The 23,699-nt window shown below is 44.7% G+C and overlaps 2 protein-coding genes across 3 annotated transcripts in view; one reads left to right on the plus strand and one right to left on the minus strand.

Annotated features, from left to right (window-relative positions):
* The window catches only part of MIER3 (MIER family member 3), a 131,290-nt gene that overhangs the window by 103,988 nt on the left and 3,603 nt on the right, over window positions 1-23,699 (plus strand). The window contains 5 exon segments of the mRNA XM_029576834.1: window positions 2,068-2,162; window positions 15,441-15,568; window positions 15,828-15,976; window positions 23,339-23,647; window positions 23,650-23,697. Coding sequence (XP_029432694.1) covers window positions 2,068-2,162; window positions 15,441-15,568; window positions 15,828-15,976; window positions 23,339-23,647; window positions 23,650-23,697 — 729 coding nt within the window.
* The window catches only part of SETD9 (SET domain containing 9), a 74,276-nt gene continuing 71,349 nt past the window's right edge, over window positions 20,773-23,699 (minus strand). For both annotated transcript variants that reach the window (XM_029576872.1, XM_029576890.1), the window contains one exon: window positions 20,773-22,986. In XM_029576872.1, coding sequence (XP_029432732.1) covers window positions 22,964-22,986 — 23 coding nt within the window. In that variant the 3' untranslated portion in view covers window positions 20,773-22,963. The remainder of the gene's footprint in view (window positions 22,987-23,699) is intronic.

Here is a 23,699-nt window from a genome sequence, read left to right on the forward strand (position 1 = left end):
TAGGTTGACGGAAGTATACTCCTATCACTATACTCTTACCCAACATTCATGGGATTTCTACCCATATAGATTCTGCTGTGCATTTAGTCTCTTGTATGATCTTTATCCTGTTGGACTCTGTCCTCCCAGACATAAACCTCCACAGCCCAACCAAGTTGATCCTCCCTATCATTGCGATATAATTTGTACCCTGATATAGCAGTGTTCCATTGGTTATCTTCCTTCCACCAGGTCTCTGAGATGCCAGTTATGTCTCTCTCATCATTCACTGCTATACATTCTAACTCTCCCATCTTACTTCTTAGACTTCTGGCATTGGCATGCAGATATTTCAAAGTGTGTTTTTTGTTTGTATTAACAACCTGCTTTTCAGTTGATAGGAAAAATTCGGAATCCTTTAGCTTAAGTGATTGTTTATTTATAGGCACATGGACTACTTTTGGTTTTATTGGAACTTCTCCGTTGGGATGCCCTAACTCTTTCATTAGTATCCTTTGAAGATACCTTCCTCTGAACCATGCACTGCTGAGTGACTGTTTGCTTTCCCCCTTGTTCTAGTTTAAAAGCTGACCTATCTTCTTTTTAAAAGTTAGCGCCAGCAGCCTGGTTCCACTCTGGTTAAGATGGAGCCCATCCTTTTGTAAAAGTCTCCCCCCTTCCCCAAAAGGTTGTCCAGTTTCTTACAAAACTGAATCTCTCTTCCTTGCACCATCGACTCATCCAAGCATTGAGACTCTGGAGCTCTGCCTGCCTCTGGGAACTTGCATGTGGAATAGGGAGCATTTCAGAGAATGCTACCCTGAAGGTTCTGGATTTCAGCTTTCTACCTAAGAGCCTAAATTTGGCTTCCAAAACCTCCCTCGCACATTTTCCTATATTGTCATTGCCCACATGTACCACGATAGCCTGCTCCTCCCCCTGCACTGTCTGAAATCCTAGCTGATGCGTGAGGTCTGCCCCCTTCATACCTTGCAGGCAAGTTACCAGGCAGTCCTCACATCCAAGAGCCACCCAGCTATCTACATTTCTAATAATTGAGTTTCCAACCATGACAGCTGACCTAACTCTTCCCTCCTGGGCAGTAGCTCAGGGAGGCTGGTCCTTGGTGTGAGAGGACAGGGTATCACCTGGAAAGCAGGTCCTTGCTACATTCACTTCCTGCTACACTATGGTGATGCTCTCCAACCGGGAGACCTTTGTGATCCAAGGCAGCACCGGGGCTGCCAGACTAGATTTAGGACTTGGCTACTATGTCCCTGAGGCTCTCATCAGTGTATCTGTGTCTGCCTCAGCTCCTCCAGGTCTGCCACTCTAGCCTCCAGAGATTGGACTTGTTTTCTGAGAGCCAGGAGCTCTTTGCACCGGGTGCACACATTATGAATTAATTATGATCTCGAAAGGTAGATTTTACATTCATTCAGAGATATGTTATTTTTGCTAACTTTCTCTAGCTTTTCATTTCATGTTGCAATGGTTATTAATTACTAAGGATTTTTGTCATTAACCTCTTAGAAAATTGGGCTCATTGAGTATTGCACAATCCTATTCACTCCTGTCTTGCCATGATATGTGATTTTTTTTTTTTTTTTTCTGCTGGCTGCACCCACTTCTTTCTACATTCGTTTGGACCTGCTGCTAATGCTGTACTAAAGCCAACGGGTATAGCACCTGCAACTCTGGCCAGTCTGGCAGGAGCTGAAGCCTAAAGTTAAAGCTCAAATTATAACATATTAGCATTCTTTGTTTTTCACCCATGGATTTTTTTTTTCTCATGAAAGCATATGATGTCATGGAAAACTTGCAGATGTCATCCTAGCCATGCTTTTGGACAGAACCTTTGTGTGAACGCAAGCTAGTAGAAAGGAGAATATAATATGTCTCTCCAGAGCAGACAGTGCACTGAAGTCTAGTTCCTTTATGTGGAAATAGAAATGAATTGCATATCTTTGTCTCATATTGGGTTTTTAGTGTATTTGAATAATGTTTTGAGGAAAAACGGTTTTAAAAAAACAAAACTTTTGATTTCCTCCTCCCCCCCCCCTCCCCAAAACTCTGGGAACCCTCCAGATGAGATGGCTGCATGGACTGAGGAAGAATGCAGAAACTTTGAGCATGCGCTTTTAATCTATGGAAAAGATTTTCATCTAATTCAGAAAAATAAGGTAAATGTTGAGGTAATCAAAGATAAGACAAATATTAAATCTGTGGCTTCTCAGAGGCCTGGTGTTCAGCTATGCAAACTTAATTTATTCTTGGACCATATGTTTCAAATACCTCTGATTGACAATCTGAAAACAGACCTGTTTTGCAGCCTTTTGGTGCCAGAGTTGGGAGCCCCAGCATCAAACTGGTATTTAATAATGTGCAGGAAGATAGCATATAAGGTAAAACAGGCAAGTTTGTGTGGGCATGGAATTTACAGGCTAACTTTCCAGCAAAAGTTGTCTTTTGGTAAAATATTGGTCTTTCAGTAAAATGTTGACCTTAATTTGTATGAGTCAGCTTATTGATCTCCAGCATCAAATAAAAAGTTGAAGCTTTCCTAGCGGGTAGCCAGATGGACTCAGGACCAATGGGTTATGTTCCCCTGCCAGAAGATGGAGACTGAGTCAGATTTCAAAGCTGACATCAACCTTAAATAGACTCCTGCAGTGACCTCAGCCCTCCAGTATTTCTCCATCTCCAGCCCTCGCCTCACCAAGGGTATCCCTGGCAGGGACCCGGATGGCACGGATGAAGAGGAAAATACAGATTCCTTGGAAGATGGGGAAATTCCCCCTGGTTTAGAGCTGTATCAGACCATGTTGTGGTTTTTCCATAGAGACGAATTGTCTGCCCTGGTTTCCCAGACCCTGAAGATGCTGGGAGTTCCTGGGATGGACTCTGACTGAACCAAAGAACCCCATTCTGATTTCCCTATGGAAAGCCTCTTGCTGCTTTCCAGTACTGGAAGCCATCCAGGAGTTGATTGACCTGGAATGGGATGCCCCAGAAGCAAGTTTTACAGGGGAACAAGCATTAGAAGCTCTATACCTACTGGATCCTGCTTGAGAGAGCATTTGCATTTCTCTAAACTGGATTCATTGATCTGTGCTATCTCTAAGCGAACTATTCCAGTGGAGGGAGGAGCGGCCTTAAAGGATGTGCATGATAGACTGTTGGAGTCCATCCTTAAATAGGTCTTTGATGCAGTAGCGATGACCTTACAGATTGCTTCTTGTTGTGCCCTGGTGAATTCCAGAGCGGTTATGGAACCAGCCACCGCCCTTTTAGTTGACGTAGGCTCGGATCTAGTCCGTATTTTGACCAGATGCCCTTTAAAGAATCACTCCTTTTCGGAAGCAAATTTGGAAAGTTGGCCAGTAAATGGGGCGAATCTCCAGTTCCCCGACTACCAGAAGATAAGAGAAAGCAGTTACAGCACCCCTCACCTATAAGGAGTTGATCCAGGGGCTCCCAAAGCCTTCGCCCCTAAAGCAACTCGACATTTAGAGGTCTCTGCCCTTTAGGAGGTCTCAGTCCTTTCGTAGCTGACAGCCCAAGAGAGGGGCAGGCTCTGGTTCAGGTTCATCCTGACCCCCTCCCAAAGAAAGTTTTCTGACCCTCAGAACAAGGAGATAAGGGGTCGACTGTCACTCTTCTACCAGAGGTGGGTCGAGATCACTTCGGACAAATGGGTACTGGAGGTCATATGAGAAGGATATGCACTGGAATTTCACAGCACTCCTTGGGACATATTCATGATGTCTCTTTGCCACTCCCAGCACAAGAAGCAGGCAGTGGAGACTACTCTTTTAAGGCTCCTCAGGATGAGGGCTATAATCCTAGTACCTGCACCCCAAGAAAATACGGGGCGTTATTCCATCTATTTCATCATACCCAAGAAGGAAGGTTCCTTTTGCCACATCCTGGACCTCAAGAGCGTCAACAGACATCTGAGTGAATCATTTCCACATGGAAACCCTAAGCTCCGTGATAATGGCCGTACAATCAGGAGAGTTCTTAACCTCTCTGGACCTATCCGAGACCGACCTACATATTCCAATCCGTCAAGAACACCAACGTTTCCTACGCTTTGCGGTACTGGGTCACCATTATCAGTTCTGGGCACCACCCTTTGCCTTAGCCACCGTCCCCAGAACATTTTCCAAGATTATGGTGATCGTGGTAGCAGCATTGAGAAAAGAGGGAATCCTGGTGTACCCATACTTGGACTGGTTGATCTAGGCCAAGTCCATGGAGGAGAGTCTTTGGGTGACCAACAGAGTGATCTCCTTGCTTCAGGAACTTGGTTGGGTCATAAACCTGACAAAAGCAGTCTCAAGTCCTCCCAGTCCTTGGAATATCTGGGAGTCTGGTTTGACACCAAGCAGGGCAAGGTCTTTCTTCCGACCACGCAGATAAGGAAATGGATGTCCCGAGTGCATCAGTTGACGAGCATGATACGCCCAACGGTGTGGAGCTATCTCCAAGTTCTCGGTTTGATGGCGGCAATCCTGGAGGTAGTGCCGTGGGTGAGGGTACACATGGGACCACTTCAATGCTCACTACTGTTAAATTGGAACCCGCAGTCTCAAGATTATTCGATTTGCCTCCAGTTACCGATGGGAGTATGCTCTCTGCTCCAGTGTGGCTACAGGAAGCTCATCTGAGCAGGGGGGTACCCCCTGTCCTCTTCGAACTTGGCTGGTCCTCACAACAGACGCGAGCCTCCAGGGCTGGGGAGCTCACTGTTGGGAACTGACAGCCCAGGGGCGTGGACTGAGGAAGAGGCCCTCTGGAAGCCCGGGGAGTCAGATTGTCATGTCTACAATTCAGCCACAGACTCAAAGGTCAAGCGGTCCATGTAATGTCGGACAACACAACAATGGTAGCTTACATCAACCTCCAGCAAGTGTCACCGGAGATAGATCTCCTTATGGAATGGGCAGAAATACATCTACAGATTATCTCAGCCACTCATGGCGCAGGAAAAAACAATGTCAGAGCAGACTTTCTAAGCAAGGAGATTCAGGAGAGTGGGTGTTGTTGTCCAAAGCCTTTCAGCTGGTAGTAGATTGCTGGGATCTCCCGTCCATCGACCTGCTGGCCGTATCTCACAATGTGAAAATTCCCTGATTCTTCAGTCGCAGAAGAGCTCAGTGGTCCCTGAGTATTGGCACTGTCGTTCAGACCTGGCTGGAAGAGAGTTGCTATACGCCTTCCCTCCGTGGCCTCTGCTGGGCAGGATCTTTAACAGAATCGAGCACCACAGGGGATTAGTTCCACTAGTAGCTCCAGATTGGCCCAGGCTTCTGTGATATGTGGATATGCAGAGACGTTTGGAGGAGCCCCCCCCCCCCCCGTGCCTCCCACCACACAGGGACCGGTCCTTCATGAGGATTCGACTCTATTCTGTCTTACGGTCTGGGCCTTGAGAGGGCTCGCCTGATAAAACGAGGATATTCTGTGGCAGTAATTGCCACCTTACTCCGCGCTTGGACATTCTGTACTTCCCTAGTGTATGTGCAAGTCTGGAGAGTATTTGAGGCCTGGTCCAAGGAACGTGGGGTCCCCCCTCAGGCAGTCAAAATCCCATTAATACTGGAATTTTTGCAGGACAGCTTGAATAAAGGTTTGACCCTTAACTCCTTGAAGATCCTGTTAGTGGCTCTCTCCGTTTCAGCTCATCCAGACGTGGCCCTTTTCTGAAAAGGGTGAAGCACCTCAAGCGTCCCCAATGGTAGCCGGTTCCCTTGTGGATTCTTAATCTAGTACTAGAATTTTTGGCAGTGACATCCTTTCGGCCACTGCACAGTCTTTCCTTGCATTTATTAACCTTGAAAATGGTGTTCCTGGTGGCTATATGCTAGGCACGTCGCATCTCTGAACTACAGGCATTGTCGTATTGGGAACCGTTCCTCCGGATGGCTACAGAAGCGTTGCAGCTTTGTACTGTTCCATCATTCTTGCCCAAGATAGTCTTGGAGTGTCAGTTTAATCAGTCCATTTCCTTGCCATCCCTTGACAAGCACACAGAAGAATACCGCCTCCGTCATTTGAATGTCAGACCTTTAGTGTGGTATCTGGAAGTTTCAGAACTGGTTCAAAAGATGGACTGCCCGTTTGTCCTTCCTAGTGGAAGAAAGCGGGGCAAACCAGCTTCGTGGGCTACCATAGCTCGCTGGATTAAGGAGGTGGTCATGGGAGCCTATGTGAAGGCAGGAAAACCATTACTTTCTCAACCATTACCTTCTCGAGCTCATTCGACCAGAGCTCAGGAGGTCTCATGGGTGGAAGCTAGACTCTTGTCTCCTGTTGATTTCTGCTGAGCAGCGATGTGGTTCTCCTTGCACACCTTCTCCAGGTTCTTTCACCTGGACGAACAGGCTCGAGAGGATTCAGCCTTTGTAAGGGTGGTGTTAATCGGACCATGGGCTGCCTCCCGCCCCAATCCGGAGTGGCTTTTGTACATCCCATTCATCCTGAGTCCATGTAGCTACACACTAGGAAGTGGAGAAATTACCTGATAATTTGGTTTTCCTTAGTGTTCGCAGATAGACTCAGCATCCCTCCCATGGCTGCCCAAGAACGGTGCCAAGATTCGCCAACGGAGTGGATATCTATTCCAAGAAATTATGGGTAAGCAGTCATCCAATCCCTAGATCAGGGCATCTATATTCTTGCTGTGGTTCAGTGTTTGGTTGAGTTCAGTTACGGTTATCAGTTTTTAATCATATTTTAAATCGTTTTTCAATACTATGTCCACAGTGGCTTTTGAAGAGAATACTGAAGGGCTGACGTCACTGCAGAGGTGTATATAGGGTGATGTCAGCTTTGAAATCTGACTCAGTCTCCATCTGCTGGCAGGAGAGCATAACCCATTGGTCCTGACTCCATCTGTCTACACTAAGGAAAACAAAATTATCAGGTAAGTAATTTCTCCATTATGTTCAAGATAAGTTTGTCTTTGCACATGTACTTATGTGAAATGCACTATTACTAATTTAATAATTGTGCCATTAGTTTCCCTCTCCAAAAATGCTTACAATGTCTTTTTGAGTAGGGGAAGGCTAAATATAGGGCTGAATTCACCTCCAGAGGTTTGGACATCCACTAGACAAACAATGGGCAGATATCAGGTTTTCCTAAATATCTACTGTTATAAAAGGGGATATTCGGGTGTTGTTTGTACAGTTTTGAAACATTCAAAAAGTGTGTTTAGAAAGGCTTGAAAAAAGATAGGAGTGTGAAAAAGGAGCTTTCCTGAGCTCCAGTCCCAACCCCAAAGAATAATGCTACCATCTGCATCTGCAAATGCAACATTTATTTACATCCCTAAAGCCTCAACCCTGAATAAATTTACTCCTGCTCAGAGTAGGAATGAGTCCAGGCAGTCTTATTTTTGTCCTCCTACCTCCCATTTCCTCTTTTCTTTTACTTGCATGAAAAATCATGGACCCTGCCACTGTTTTTCTTTTTTACTCTGTATGGAATTAGAAGAAAACTTCAGGAAGTAGTTGGGGGAAAAAATCCCCATTTCCAAGCTCTTTTTCATTGTTTTTAAAGAAGAAATATCAGTCTCTGTGGCACATCATAGCACTTGTCTGTTGAAAAGTAGCGTTAATATTTCCTGCCTGTGCTCTCCCTGTTCACCCTAGCATTCACACAGCATCTTCACATTCACTCTCGCAAATATTATACACTGTAACTGGACCTATCCTGTATTCATGCACTCTTGCTCCAGCACTCAGACCCATCATTCACAGACATCAGCAGACTATTTAAATAACAAACACGGGACATACAAGTTATGCTATAAAAGAAAAGTATTCATCAAAAAAATAAAATAAACATCTCCCCACCTACCTGCAAGAGATGGAAGAGGAGTGAAGGGGTTGTGGCTTCTGCCTTCTGGCTTCAGGGAGCTGCTGCTGGATGTAGTGGATGAGCATATCCAGGGAGCAAAAAAGACACTTTCTCGTGGCTTACAGATGACACAAATAGTTGGAACAAGGATTGTGGAAGAATGGCCTAGTAGTTAGAATAGTGGGTTAAGAAAAGGGAAAGTGCAAAATATACTTCACCAAAATACTAATTCTTGTTTGTATCCCGGTTCAGTCCGGACAAGTGGGTTTATTTATCCCTACCAGCAGATGGAGGCTGAGAGCAAACCTTTGAGGCACTGCTACATAACAGAGTGTGCCACCTGCAGTCCCTCAGTATTTCTCTGTCTCCAGCAAGATTAGATGGGAGAGGTGCAAACCTGCAATCTGGCATTAAAAAAAAAAAAAAAAATTTTTTAGGAGATTTCAGTTCCCTGAGGTGCTAGGTTTCTTTGTGGGCCATCCCTCTGGTTGAGCAGGGCGAGTAGGGGGTTGGAGATCCCTGTTCCGACTCTGCCCTTGTCGGTGGGGGGTGGGGGGAGGGAAGCCAGGGGTCCTGGTTTCCTCGCCCCCTCTAGGTCCTTGGCACTCTTGGCCTCCTTCCGAAGCAGGGAAGTATTTGAATTTTCTTCCCTTCTTTGGCCCTGTATGTAAGCGGCTGTATGTTTTAAGTTGTTTGAAAAAAAAAACAAAAAAACAAGCTGTTCCAGGCAGAAGAGGAGTAGGGCTGAGGCAATTGGGTGGCTGGATTTCTCTGCCAGGAGGCAGGTAAGAGGATTGGGCTGAATTGGTTCCTCAGTTGGGCCCGGGTAGGCATCAGACAGCGCCGTCTTCTCCTCGCGTTGGCAGGGGCTATTTTTAGGCCCGATCATGCTGGCATGCTGCCTCCCACGCTGCAATCAAAACAGGCTCTGCTAGATTCGGCCGCATTTTGCAGGGTATGTGTTTCCGGGGAGCCTGGGACCTCCAGAGGGCGGCAGGAGCACAAGGTTGGCTGGGCCAGTTCTGAAGGCTCCGGGAGAGGGTCAGAGGCGCCAGCAGCCATTTTGTCAGCACATGCTGGGAGTCAGGCTCCTTTGGCAGAGCCTCAGGATTCCCCTCCTACGCTGTTTCCCGTATGGGAGGGGAGTTCCGAGTACCCTACTGGTAGCAGGGGAAGAGAAGAAGCGCAGGGGGACGCGGACCCTTCTTTGGATCCAGAAGCTTTTTCCGTGGATTTTGTCCTTCTGCTCCATAAGGCTTATTTGGCCAGAAAGGGAACAGGGACGAAGAGGCTTTTGACCAGGAATTTGTCTAGGAAGCCTAGGGATTGGGGCATGTAGAGTCCAAGAGGGATCCTGTGAGCCTTGGGTCTCAGTCGGGCCGCTTTAGGAGACAACTCAAAAATGAAATTTCTGACCTATTAGTTAAAATTTGTAACCTATCATTAAAATCATCCATTGTACCTGAAGACTGGAGGGTGGCCAATGTAACCCCAATATTTAAAAAAGGCTCCAGGGGTGATCCGGGTAACTATAGACCAGTGAGCCTAACTTCAGTGCCGGGAAAAATAGTGGAAACTATCCTCAAGATCAAAATTGTAGAGCATATAGAAAGACATGATTTAATGGGACACAGTCAACATGGATTTACCCAAGGGAAGTCTTGCCTAACAAACCTGCTTCATTTTTTTGAAGGGGTTAATAAACATGTGGATAAAGGTGAACCGGTAGATGTAGTGTATTTGGATTTTCAGAAGGCGTTTGACAAAGTCCCTCATGAGAGGCTTCTACGAAAACTAAAAAGTCATGGGATAGGAGGCGATGTCCTTTCGTGGATTACAAACTGGTTAAAAGACAGGAAACAGAGAGTAGGACTAAATGGTCAATTTTCTCAGTGGAAAAGGGTAAACAGTGGAGTGCCTCAGGGATCTGTACTTGGACCGGTGCTTTTCAATATATATATCAATGATCTGGAAAGGAATACGATGAGTGACGTTATCAAATTTGCAGATGATACAAAATTATTCAGAGTAGTTAAATCACAAGCAGACTGTGATACATTACAGGAGGACCTTGCAAGACTGGAAGATTGGGCATCCAAATGGCAGATGAAATTTAATGTGGACAAGTGCAAGGTGTTGCATATAGGGAAAAATAACCCTAGCTGTAGTTACACGATGTTAGGTTCCATATTAGGAGCTACCACCCAAGAAAGAGATCTAGGCGTCATAGTAGATAATACATTGAAATCGTCAGCTCAGTGTGCTGCAGCAGTCAAAAAAGCAAATAAAATGTTAGGAATTATTAGGAAGGGAATGGTTAATAAAACGGAAAATGTCATAATGCCTCTATATCGCTCCATGGTGAGACCACACCTTGAATACTGTGTACAATTCTGGTCGCCGTATCTCAAAAAAGATATAGTTGCAATGGAGAAGGTACAGAGAAGGGCAACCAAAATGATAAAGGGGATGGAACAGCTCCCCTATGAGGAAAGGCTGAAGAGGTTAGGGCTGTTCAGCTTGGAGAAGAGACGGCTGAGGGGGGATATCATAGAGGTCTTTAAGATCATGAGAGGTCTTGAACGAGTAGATGTGACTCGGTTATTTACACTTTCGAATAATAGAAGGACTAGGGGGCATTCCATGAAGTTAGCAAGTAGCACATTTAAGACTAATCGGAGAAAATTCTTTTTCACTCAACGCACAATAAATCTCTGGAATTTGTTGCCAGAGGATGTGGTTAGTGCAGTTAGTGTAGCTGGGTTCAAAAAAGGTTTGGATAAGTTCTTGGAAGAGAAGTCCATTAACTGCTATTAATCAAGTTTACTTAGGGAATAGTCACTGTTATTAATTGCATCAGTAGCATGGGATCTTCTAGGTGTTTGGGTAATTGCCAGGTTCTTGTGGCCTGGTTTGGCCTCTGTTGGAAACAGGATGCTGGTCTTGATGGACCCTTGGTCTGACCCAGCATGGCAATTTCTTATGTTCTTATGTTCTTATGTTCAGAGGAGATGGATGATCATAAGAAGATAAGAAAATGCCATACTGGGTCAGACCAAGGGTCCATCAAGCCCAGCATCCTGTTTCCAACAGTGGCCAATCCAGGCCATAAGAACCTGGCAAGTACCCAAAAACTAAAGTCTATTCCATGTTACCATTGCTAATGGCAGTGGCTATTCTCTAAGGGGCGGATTTTCAGAGCCCTGCTCGCCTATATCCGCCCAAAACCGGGCGGATTTAGGCGAGCAGGGCCCTGCGCGCCGGTGAGCCTATTTTACATAGGCTCACCGGTGCGCGCAGAGCCCCAGGACTCGCGTAAGTCCCGGGGTTCTCCGAGGGGGGCGTGTCGGGGGTGTGTCGGGGGGCGGGCCCGAACCGCGCGGCGTTTAGGGGCGTGCCGGGAGCGTTTCGGGGGCGAACCCGGAGGCGTGGTTACGGCCCGGGGCGGCCCGGGGGCGTGGCCGCGCCCTCCGGACCCACCCCCAGGACGTGTCCTGGCGCGCAGGAGGCCCGCTGACGTGCGGGGATTTACGCCTCCCTCTGGGAGGCGTAAATCCCCCGACAAAGGTAAGGGGGGGGCTTAGACAGGGCCGGGTGGGTGGGTTAGGTAGGGGAAGGGAGGGGAAGGTGAGGGGAGGGCAAAAGGAAGTTCCCTCCGAGGCCGCTCCGATTTCGGAGCGGCCTTGGAGGGAACGGGGGTAGGCTGCGCGGCTTGGCGCGCGCCGGCTATACAAAATCGATAGCCTTGCGCGCGCCGATCCAGGTTTTTAGCAGATACGCGCGGCTCCGCGCGTATCTACTAAAATCCAGCGTACTTTTGTTTGCGCCTGGAGCGCAAACAAAAGTAGGCCTATTCGCGGAGTCTGAAAATCCGCCTCTAAGTGAACTTAATAGCAGGTAATGGACTTCTCCTCCAAGAACTTATCCAATCCTTTTTTAAACACAGCTATACTAACTGCACTAACCACATCCTCTGGCAACAAATTCCAGATCAGGATTAGATGCAGGGAGAGCCAGTGGATCCGGACGTGGACCCTGTTTCTACCTTAGTGGATCCAATGCGGGATCTGGATCAGGTTCCTGTTAATGCATTGGGTGATCCAATGCAGGATCAGGACAAGGTTCAGATTGCAGATGGTGATGATGCTTGGGTAGTTTGGCTGTTCCATAGGGATGAGCTGGGCCTGCTAATTCCCCAGGTGCTGAGGACCTGGGGATTAAAGTCACTCAGGAGGATTTGGATAATGAAGGGGTACACTCTGTCCTAGAGGGGTTACGGGGACCCCCTATGGCTTTTCCGTTGCCAAAGAAGGTGGAGAAGCTGTTGGATCAGGAGTGGGAATCTCCTGAAGCGGGCTTGAAGGTAGCAGGGCTATGGCTAAGTTATATCCCTTGCCCGAACAGATATTGGAGTCATGGAAGATTCCTAAGGTGGATTCGGCGGTGTCCACGGTTATCAAGTCAAGGCTAATTCGATTCGAGCTATGGCAACTTTAGTGACCCACTTGAGAGCGGTTGCTGTGGAGGAGACCTGCAAGGTTGCGACGAGGAATTCTCCCAGGACAAGCAGGATGGTAGTCCTCACATGTGGGTGACGTCAGCAGACTGTGCCCTCAGCAGACTGTGCCCTATCATGGAAAACTTTTCTGTCAGTTTCTAGAACTTTTGACTGGCACACTGAGCATGCCCAGCATGCCATAATCCCTGTAGCCACAGGGGTCTCCCTTCAGTCTCTTTTTTTTCCGTGCTGCAGTTTGCCTCGCGGTTAGGAGCTCCGTGAGAATTCTCTCACTATATTTTCTCATGGAAAACTTGTTTACTACACAAAAAAGTTCCCTCATAGGGGTCTCCCATCGCAACATTGTTTTTCATCGCTCGGTGAGTAAATTCCACCGTCTTTGATCAGTTCCTGCTCCCCTTCTGTATTCGCAGGCCATTACCGTTTTTGCGACCCCTTTTTACCATCATAGCAACGGGTTTTAGAAAATGCCCGGAGTGTCCCCGTACCATGTCAATTACCGACCTGCATGATGTCTGTGTGCTGTGCCTCGGCTCATCACATGATGTTCGTGGATGCCCAAGCTGTGCTGAAATGACTCCCAAAGGGCAGGCGGGCCCATCTAGACAAGATGGAGTCCCTTTTCAAAATCAAGATAACTCCATCAACACCCACCCAGTCGTCACCGGCAGGAACATCGAAAAAATCCATCAACAAATCTCGCCGGGAGCGCCAAGGCAGCGGTGACCATCTGACACAGACAACATCGAAGGCATCAGCATCGTCTTCCTCTGGGCCAGAGAAAGACCGGACTGAGCACCAAGGGAAACATCGTCACTGGCACTGATGCAATTCCACTCCCGGTGCCGGCACCAGTACCACATCGGCCTTGAAGGCTATTGAGCCGACTGCAAAGAGGACACGGTAGAGGAGCTTCCAACCTCCTCTTCACCCGAGATACCAAGGCGATCCCCACCATTATCGGTGCTGGGTACTGAGCCCCCACAAACTCCTGTGGAGGTGCCAGTAGCACCTAGCTTGCCTCCCTCTGTAGCTGTGTTACCGATACCAGCTTCCAGGGAGGAGCTGGACATACTTGTCCAACAAGCGGTCCTCGATGCCCTCCAGAACCTACAGCCACCATTGATGCTGGCCCCCATAACGGCACTGACACCGAAGCCATCGATATTTACACTGCTGCTCGACCACCTGGACACACTCATCGGTGCCCTTCCGACCCAGCCTGGGCCACCGATGACAAAACAACCTATTGAGTCTCTGAAAACTCCGATACCCATTTCGGGGTCCTCTGAAGATGAAGGCACGGACTCCAGTCTTCTTCCAGCACCGCTTCCACCGATGCCGGAACTTGTTCCTTGTCTGTTGGGGCTTTTGGGACCAAGATGCCCACGATTTCCCTCGATGCTATCAATGCCACCGAAATCTTCATCGGTGCTACCGCATCCTCCATTGAGGCCATCGAGGGATCCGTCGATACCAACACATCCTGCAGTACCAGCTTTTTTCCCTCCCTCGGGATCTCAGCCAGAGAGCCCCGTATGACCCATGGGAGGATGTTGACATCGACACTTCTACGGAGGACATCCTATCAAAACCATCTCCTCCGGAAGAAAGGAGACTGTCTCCCCCAGAAAACCTCTCCTTTGCTAATTTTGTAAAGGAAATGTCAGAGACAATCCCTTTTGACCTGATCACAGAGGAAGACACATGTCATAAAACATTGGAAGTCCTCCAATTTGTTGATGCTCCTAAAGAAATTATGGCTATTCCCGTCCACGAGGTTCTCTTGGATCTCCAACATCGTCTATGGGAGCACCCTTGCACTGTCCCACCAGTAAATAGGAAGACAGATGCAACATATCTGGTCCAGCATGCTCCAGGATTCCAAAAGCCACAACTACCCCACTAATCAGTGGTAGTTGAATCCACAGAAAAAGGCCAGAAGACTGCGCCCTCACTCTTCAGCTGCCCCTGGAAAAGACCAAACATTCCTGGATATTTTGGGTCGAAAAACCTTTCAGGGCTCTATGCTAGTGTCACGCATAGCTGCATATCAACTATACATGACACAATATCAGAGAAATCTCTGGAAGCAAGTTCAGGGAATAGCTGACTCTCTTCCCCAACAACAACAAGATAACATCAGCGCCATACTACACAAAGGCCTTGAGGCTGGAAAGCATGAAGGAAAGGACTGCTTATGATTCCTTTGAGACTGGTTCTCGCTTATAGCAACGGGAATCAGCGCCAGATGGTGGGCCTGGCTTAAGGCATAGGACTTGCGAACTGAAGTCCAAGACAAGCTCGCTGATCTGCCAGTACCGACTACTGTAATGCCCTCCTACTGGGCCTACCATACACCACACTAAGACCTCTACAGATACTATAAAACACAGCTGCAAGAATTTTAACTGGAAAAAGTAAAAGAGAACATAACTGTAACTAGGGATTCACCCATGTGTGTGAGGACTACCATCCTGCTTGTCCTAGAAGAAAGCAAAGTTGCTTACCTGTAACAGGTGTTCTCCTAGGTCAGCAGAATGTTAGTCCTCAGGAAACCCGCCCGCCACCCTGCGGAGTTGGGTTTCTCCTATGTTTGGTTTTATTTTTTTCGTAATTCTATGTTATGAGACTGAAGAGGAACCCCGCGTGGATAGTGGTATGCTGGACATGCTCAGTGTGCCGGGCTCCATCAGATGATGTCACCCATGTGTGAGGACTAACATCCTGCTGTCCAAGAACACCTGTTACAGATAAGCACCTCTGCTATACTACTGCAGCCTTTGAGTATTTCCTGTATGTAGGATATAAATTAGTATTTTTGGGATGGTCATGGCTTCTAATATGTGTCCTTTTGAATAGTGAACTTAATCTAAGATACTGATCTAAAGACAATAAATGAAATGTATAATAGACAATCATATATCCTTACAACTTCTGCTCTTGTTGATTTAAGGACTTTTAAGTTCTTTTTCATATATCATTTTTAACTATCTCTGCTGACCTCTTTCTACCACTTAAAATTTCAGTTATTTTTTTAAAAAGTGATTGCAATATTTTTGAATTTTAATAGGTAAGAACTAGGACAGTTTCTGAATGTGTAGCCTTCTATTATATATGGAAGAAATCGGAACGGTATGATTACTTTGCCCAACAAACAAAATTTGGAAAGAAGAGATACAACCATCATCCGGGTGTCACGTAAGTACACAATACTTTAGAATACTTTGTTTCTGCTTTTTGAGGCATCTCAGTTACTGCAACCATCTCCCAACCATCAGGGATTTGGATGAGTACAGAAGACTAGAAACTATCCACATCTAGATGGATCTAAACTTTTGATGTGGCATAGTTCTCTACACCACATCATGGTGGTGACTTTTGATTTTAATCACTTTTTGCCAAGAGAAATCAGTCATATGTTCCATGTGTATGTAACCACACAAGGTGATCTTTTCAGGGACTATATGGATCGACTGATGGATGAAGCACAAGTTCTTGGTGGAGCAGACAGTTCTTCAGCCTTAACGTCTAACAGCAGAACAACAGAAAGCATTCCTGATCAACAGCTCAGCATTTTGAATGCTATCGCAGCAAATGATTTAACAGGTAAATTCTCAACTGCTGTGGTAGTCATATTTTCAGATGTTAACTTGAGGCATTTAAGTCTGGGACATTTGGCACAGTAGAGAGAGGTCAGTTTCACAGTATGCTAGAGTTAGTACCAGTCCAGGAAATTTATCTTTGTCTTTCCTAGAGGCAGCTAATGTCTCTTCCAGGAAACTGGCAGAATTCCTAGTGTTGAGGAAGTTACAGAATTGAGACTAAAATGTCAGCTGCTGTAATCCAAGTTCTATGTTAGCACCTCAGGTACATGGCTATCTTGTGAATAGCAAAAAGCTTTTCAATCTTAGCTTCCACTGGTAAACAAAGTTTTTGTTTTCTTCAGGCTTTTTGGTGTTCCAAATAGACGTTTTGATGCTGATCATAGATATTACTTTGAAATTTGTACACCACATAAGGTTTTTGAGAAATGGCCAAGTTTGTTACAATAATTGTGAAATTTTAAAACATAATCTCACGTACATATATTTGCTTGCTGGACAGTAGTTTTTATGATTTTTAAAATTCATGTCCTATTTTTGATGGCCATAAGCAACATAACATGTAACAGAGACTAACCTTTTTTTAAAATACACCAAGAAACTCTGCCTGATCATGCCAGAATTTGCTCAGGCAAGCCCCAGCTCGGCTGCAAGATTCCAACTTGTTTCCATGATGACGCAGCCATATATAAGCAGCACCAATGAGTAGTCTCCTTTGCAACGTCTGTGTGAATGAGCGAATTATATTGCTAAAACTGAGTTTAAAGCTTGTGGATTTAATTTCATATACTTTATGAAATGTGCCAGTGTCGTAATAGCTGTGACATGTTTTGTTACATCTGTGGAGAGTTTACTCTGAAAGCACAGAAAAGGAGTATGACTGTACTCATTAAGAAGGCATATGAGTTCTACTTCGGGTGCAAAATTGGTAACCAGGACAGAGCATGGGCTCCTCATATATGTTGCGCATCTTGCGCCAGTAATCTGCGAGCTTGGCTGAAAGGTGTGCGACCATCCATGTCATTTGCCATCCCAGTGATATGGAGGGAACAGAAAGATCATATAACTGACTGTTACTTCTGCATGACGAATGTGTCAGGATACTCATCAAAGAACAGGAAGTTTGAGTACCTTAACCTTGCATCGGCAATGAGACCAGTGCCGAATGATGACAGTCTTCCTGTTCCAAAATGGCCAGAGGTGTGGACACTTGATGAGGAGGTAGGCGGTGATGGTGAGCCGTCGCAGATGGAAGCTGCGGCTGATCCTGACTTTGTGCCATCAACATCCAGCAATCCTCATTTAATATCTCAGTCAGAGGGGAACAATCTGGTCAGAGATTTGGCTTTATCGAAGAGTCAGGCGGAGCTGCTTAGGTCAAGGCTGCAAGGATGGAATCTTTTGTCATCTGATATGAAAATTTCAGTATTTCGCAGCCATCATGAAGATTTGACAAAATATTTCAACCAAGTAGACAGTGACTTTTTGCTGTAACATCAATGGATTGTTTTGTGCTCTCAGATGTGACCACGACCCAACAGAATGGCGACTGTTTATTGATTCATCAATCTTAAGTTTGAAGGCTATTTTGCTGCACAACGGCAATATCTACCCATCAATACCTGTTGGACATGCCGTTCATATGAAAGAAACATGTGAGACATGCAGCTACTGCTGAACCACATTGAATACTCGCGTACAACGGGAAATTTGTGTGATGATCTCAAGGTAGTTGCAATTCTACTGGTCTGCAACTTAGTTGCACCAAGTATTGCTTCCTTTGTCAGTGGGACAGTCGAGCAAGAGATTCGCATTACGTCAGAAAAGTCTGCCCTCTCCGCAAGAAGTTGGTTCCAGGGCAGAAGAATGTTTCGCACGACCCATTGGTGGATCCAAGTAAGATATTTCTTCCACCTTTGCACATCAAACTTGGGCTGATGAAAAACTTTAAGGCAATGAACAAGTAAAGTAAAGCCTTTGATTATTTGCGGCAAATGTTTCCACGCATAAGTGACGCCAAGATAAAAGAAGGTGTTTTTGTTGGCCCACAAATCCGAGCTGTGATGAAGGACAGCCACTTTGATGGTCTTCTGCAAGATACAGAAAGTGTTGCGTGGACTGCCTTCAAGAATGTTGTTTGTAACTTTCTAGGCAACTATAAGGCAGCAGACTATGTCGAACAGGTTGAAAATCTGCTTCAGGCATACAAATTGATGAAGTGCAACATGTCATTGAAGATACATTTTTTTCATTCCCATTTGGACTTCTTCCCAGACAACCTTGGGCACTGTGAGCGACGAACATGGTGAAAAGTTTCATCAAGGCGTTGTCAAAATGGAGAAACGGTATCAAGGCAAGTGGAACCCCTCCATGCTGGGTTACTATTGTTGGACTCTCATCCGCGAAGCGTCAGACAGTGATTACAAATGAAAACCTGCGGCAAAACATTTTTAGTTTTGTTTTCTGGTGCCAACATTGCCATTATAGCTTATGTTGCTACAGACACGTAACAATGCTTAATATATATTGCACTTTTCTGGCAAACGGTACGTGATACAGACATAATAAATGCATATTTGTGTTCAGCTTGTTAAAATTTACTTGTTTCACCGAAGGTTGTGGAGGAAACAAAATGTTCCCAGAAATTTGTTTACCAGTGTTCTCAATGATTTCAAACAGAAATGTGTTTTTCAGAAAAATAGTTAAAAGATTTTTGTGTGGATGAGAGATTGATATTGAAGGCCTTTATGTGTGTGTGTGTGTGTGTGTGTGTAATGTTTCAAGTTACATTCACCCCCCACCCCTCCGCTGCTGAATGCATGAATTTTGTGAGCATAAACTTCTTCTGCGTCAAAATGTTTTCGCCCTAAAAAGGGTATCAGTGTAGATGTTCAAGTGGGCCAAGCCTTAGCATTTGATGTTTTCATTTTTTAATTAACTGATATTGCAGAGCGTATTATTCCTGTTTTCTTGTCCTATTTAATTAACATTATACAGTAGATGGCAGATAAGGACCAGTTGGCACGTCCAGACTAGAAAGTTACTTATTTATTTTTATTTATTTAACAATTTTATATACCGACCTTCATAGTAGATTACCATATCGGATCGGTTTACAGTTTAACAGAGGGAAAAAACTAGAGTAACAAATTCACGTAAACGAAAGATAACCAAAGCAGGAATAAGTCAAAGTTACAATCAACAGGGGGCGGGAACTTGGAAGCTTGCAACAAGCTGGAAAGAAGAAAAGGCCAGTAAAGTAATTTTACCGTAGAGTACAAGTTACAAACTTAAGAACGATACTTATAGTCCCAGCTGACAGCTGTAAAAACGTGACCACATTCAGAATATTTATTTATTTATTCTAACTTATTACTCCTATTTACTAAAAGCACTTTAGGTGAGAGAAAGTTTTTATAGAACAATTTAAATACAACAAAGCACAATATAACAACCACAAATCAATTATATCCCACCCCCACAATGGTAAGACACTAGCTAAAGAAGCTAAGACTGGAGAACTGAAAAGTGAAATGATAAAAAGAAAGAGGCAGAAGCAAGAAGAGGCAGTACACCTTCTCCAAGTTGGTTTTGTTTTCTTCCCTCACTCCTCTACCATTCTGGGTAGAAAAGCATACAAGTTCCCATATATAAACCAACATCCAGGCATCCCCCACCACAAGTGTATTTTTACCCAAACCTGTTCTTTTCCCCCTACAGAGCTCTCTAAGCTGTGTGGCTACATACCCACACACAACGTCAGTCCCTCCCATGCATAGCTTCTGTATCTCTGCGCAGGTCGGGTCTTGGCTGCCTTCCAGTTCCACTTCCTGATTGCCTGTGGCCTGTCTGAGCCTGTGCAAGGCCTCCCCACCCACCTGTCTAACCTGAGTGAGTCCTCTGACCTACCTCTTGCTATGAGGAAGGGGAGGGTAGAGCAGGGTCAGAGCTTCTCTTTCTCGCTCTCTCTCTATTTATTGCTCCTGTCTGCAGCCAGTCAGTTGAATGCTCACTCATGTGAGGATGGAGAGCAGAGCTTGTTGCTAGAATGTGATCTGTGTCTTTTGCTCGGAGGTATGGGGGGACAAGAGGGAGAGAACTGTGGTGACCTATGTGCTAAGAGAAAAGGGGGGAATGTGCAGTGGGAAGAGGCAGGGGACAGTTCCTGGGGAAAGGGGAAAAATGGAGAGGAAAAGAGGCATAGGGACAATGTGAAGATGTTTTTACATGATTCTTCCTTGCTGAAATACCATATTGCCCAAATAAAGTGTTCGCTCATACATGGGTGACCATCATCCGATAGACGTCAAAGCTACTAGAAGTTTCAAGCATGTAGTAATGGGGTTTGAACACAGGGCCCTGGGAGTTGCAAACTGGGAACCTGCAACAGAGCCACAGAGGCTGCTGACTCATGAGAGAGCCTGAGGATAGTTCATTTCCTTAGCCAAGAGAGTTGGACATGCCTCCAAAGGCTGTTCATTGGACCAGCATTGGATGTGCCCTACATTGAGGCGAGGATATAAGGAACTCTCAGAAGCCACCATGGTGTGACTGCAATTGGAGTGTTTCATAACCCCATCGTGTAGAGAAGAGCAACAAAAATTATAAAGGGGGGTGGACTGGTTTTCCTCGAAAGGAAAGGTTAAACAGGTTAGGGCTCTTCAGCCTGGAGAAAAGCAACTGAGACAGAATATAATAGAGGTTTATAAAATCATGAGTGGGTTGGAATAGGTAAATAGGGGATCACTATTTACCTTTTCAAATAGTACTAATGCTAGGAGACTTTCCATGAAACTGAACAGGCAGCAAATTTGAAATAAATTAGAGAGAGTAGTGGTTTTTTTTTTTTTTGTCACTCAACACACAATCAAGCTGTGGAATTTGTTGTTGGACGATGTCATCAACACATGTAGCCTAGTGGGGATTAAAAGGGATTTGGACAGGTTCCTGAAAGAAAAGTCCATAAATAATCATTAGCCAGGTAGACTACAGAAAACCATCATTTATCCCTGGGAGTAACAAAGTATGGATCTATTCTTTGGGATCTGCCGGGTTCTTGGGACCCAGATTAGCCTCTGACAGCCAAGATGCTGTGCTCAAAGAACGTGGTCTGACTCAGCATAGCATCTCATTTTTATCAAATACAAATTTTTTTTTTTTTATCTCTGCTCCATTTCCTTTTATTTATTCACCTGCATGCATCTTTCTTGGTGCTCTGCATTTTCAAACTTTGCCAAAATTAATTTGTTCTACATGACCAGCTACTTGTTCTTCACCCTCCATCCTTTCTCATCTCTTCCATTCCTATGTCATAAAACTCTTTTATGTTTTGGCATCTTACCTTTACAGATTCTGCCTTATTGTATTGGCATTTTCGGGTGGCTTTTCAGATGGACTTTCATGCCAATAATTTTGAGGGCAGTTGTTGCTCTAATAAACTGACCTGTCTAAAAATTACCCTCTGCCTAGTTAAAAGTATTTGTAGACTTCCACAGCACATTACTGTTATCAGGGTTAAAAAGAGGGATTTTCAGGGGTGCATTTAGGTTGAGAGTATGAAATAGCACATGTACATAGTATTTACCAAAGTATTTTGCACTGTTTTACCTGCCTTTTACTGCCTGCACAAATAGGCTAAAAGTGCCTGCATCCTTTGCACTTGCTGTGTAATTTAAATTAGTCTAGCTACGTATAATCAGAGAGATTTGGAGAAAACTCATCTAATGTGCTGTCCTAAAAACATCCGAGGAAGAAAATGAAGATAAAGTGAGAAGTACTGCAGAACTACAAAAATTCGAGAACTGCATGAGGAATGAAGGGCAAACAGCATCACAGTTTTGACAAAGGGAGGCAAAGTATGTAGGTAGATCAAGCTAGAAGTCTTGGTGTAGTCTTGGACTCTGCTTTCTCTTTGGAGATATTTGTAAATCAAACATGTAGAAAAGCATGTCTGCATTTGAAGAGAATTCAATTAAAGATGTTTCTGGATGAGGGATCAGTGAAGCTGTTAGTGCAGTCATTGGTGATGGGTATTCTGTATTACTCTAATGGCTTGTTAGTAGGTTTACCAGGGTGTCTGTCACAATAGTTACAACTGATTCAGAATTGTGCGTCGAGGCTGGTATGTGGGAAAATCTAGAAGGGATACAATTTCCCCAATATTGGCAATTATTGCACTGGTTACTTGTAGCTTACAATTGAAGGGTCCACTTTATTTATCTTCCAAATTGGTTTGGCATAATTCTAAGTGGCCTATTCAGTCAGCACAGTCTGTGCAGTTAGAGCTGTCACATGGATGTAAGTTTAGAACCTAGTAGGTGTTCAAAACGGGCTTTTACTGCTATTGTTCCTGGATTTGGGAATGATTTACCTGTGATAATTAGGAATGAATGTAATTAATTACGGTTCTGAAAATTGGTTAAGTTGTATCTTTTTCCTAAAATTGTGCAGTAATATCAATAAGGTCTGATAAGTCAGGGATTGTGGGGTGGATGGGGGGGTATGAAGCTGTCTATAGCAGGCTAGTGGTTGTGTGTTTTCTTTTGTTATGTATTGTATTTATTGTATTTGTTTTTATTACGTATGCGAACTATTGTAAAACGCTTTTGTTTTTCAGGTTATGTGGTATATACGTTTTATAAATAAAATTTTACCACATGTACCTTCTCTTTGGAAATTAGCTAGTACAAGATGCATGTGGTAAAAACATCTGCATACTCTGGCCCCCTTAGGCAAACAGCAGTACGGTTTTGACATTCATTTCCCCTTCACTGATTCTGTAAGAATTTTTGCAGTTCTGTGCACTTCATAGTTCTTCGTTTTCTTCCCTCATTGTACTTAGGACAGCACATTAATTGATTTTTCTCCTACCTTTCTAATTGAACATTCCATGTTTCCTTGAGTGATAAGCTGCTCCATCCATTTGCCAGTCTGTTGAGTACCCCAGAAATGTTTGTTTCCCATCTTTTATATGCATCTTCTGTGTTGATCTTCAAATCTGTCTTCTGTATCCAGCTGCAAAGACCATAACCAAACATGAATGAAAAATGAAACTGCGCCATCTAGTTATTTTGTGTTGCTTCTCCAAGCCCCATCTGCTGTTCTCCAGCAGGTTACGTCACTTTTTATCCAACCCTATTATTTTGTCCACACTTCGCTGCTGCTCTTCACTCTGATAAGTCCCAGTTTATCAATATTGCTTGCATCTGGCCTTACCTTTCTTTTGAATTCCCAACTTCTTGTACATATATTAATTAGTAGCTATTCATAACTCCTGTGTGACATACAGGGGTTATTAATAGTAGTTGCTAAGCAGTTGATGAAATGAAAAGGTTAAAATGTTTTTTTTCTTTATTTTTCTTTTTAGCATTGACCAACAGCGTAGACACAGTGTGCAACTCCACAGACGTGAACTGCTTGGATAGCTTTCCTCCTTTGGACTCTTTACCTCGAGGACCAGTTAATCACGTGCCTGTTGCAACAGAAGACTTTCTTAACTTACCTACCAATGGTGAAAGTGATTGTTTTAACTTATTTGAGCCTGGATTTTATCACTCGGAACTCAATCCTATCAGCATATGCAATGAGGAGACTGAGAGACCTACAAAGAGATTAAAAATGGGAATTGCAGTGCCGGACTCCTTCATGAATGATGTATCTGTAAATAACCTGGGTGTGGATTTGAGAATCACACACATCATATTACTGGTGCCAAAATGGCTGTCTCA

The sequence above is a fragment of the Rhinatrema bivittatum genome, chromosome 1 (genome assembly GCF_901001135.1).
Source record: "Rhinatrema bivittatum chromosome 1, aRhiBiv1.1, whole genome shotgun sequence".
Taxonomy (NCBI): Eukaryota; Metazoa; Chordata; class Amphibia; order Gymnophiona; family Rhinatrematidae; genus Rhinatrema; species Rhinatrema bivittatum.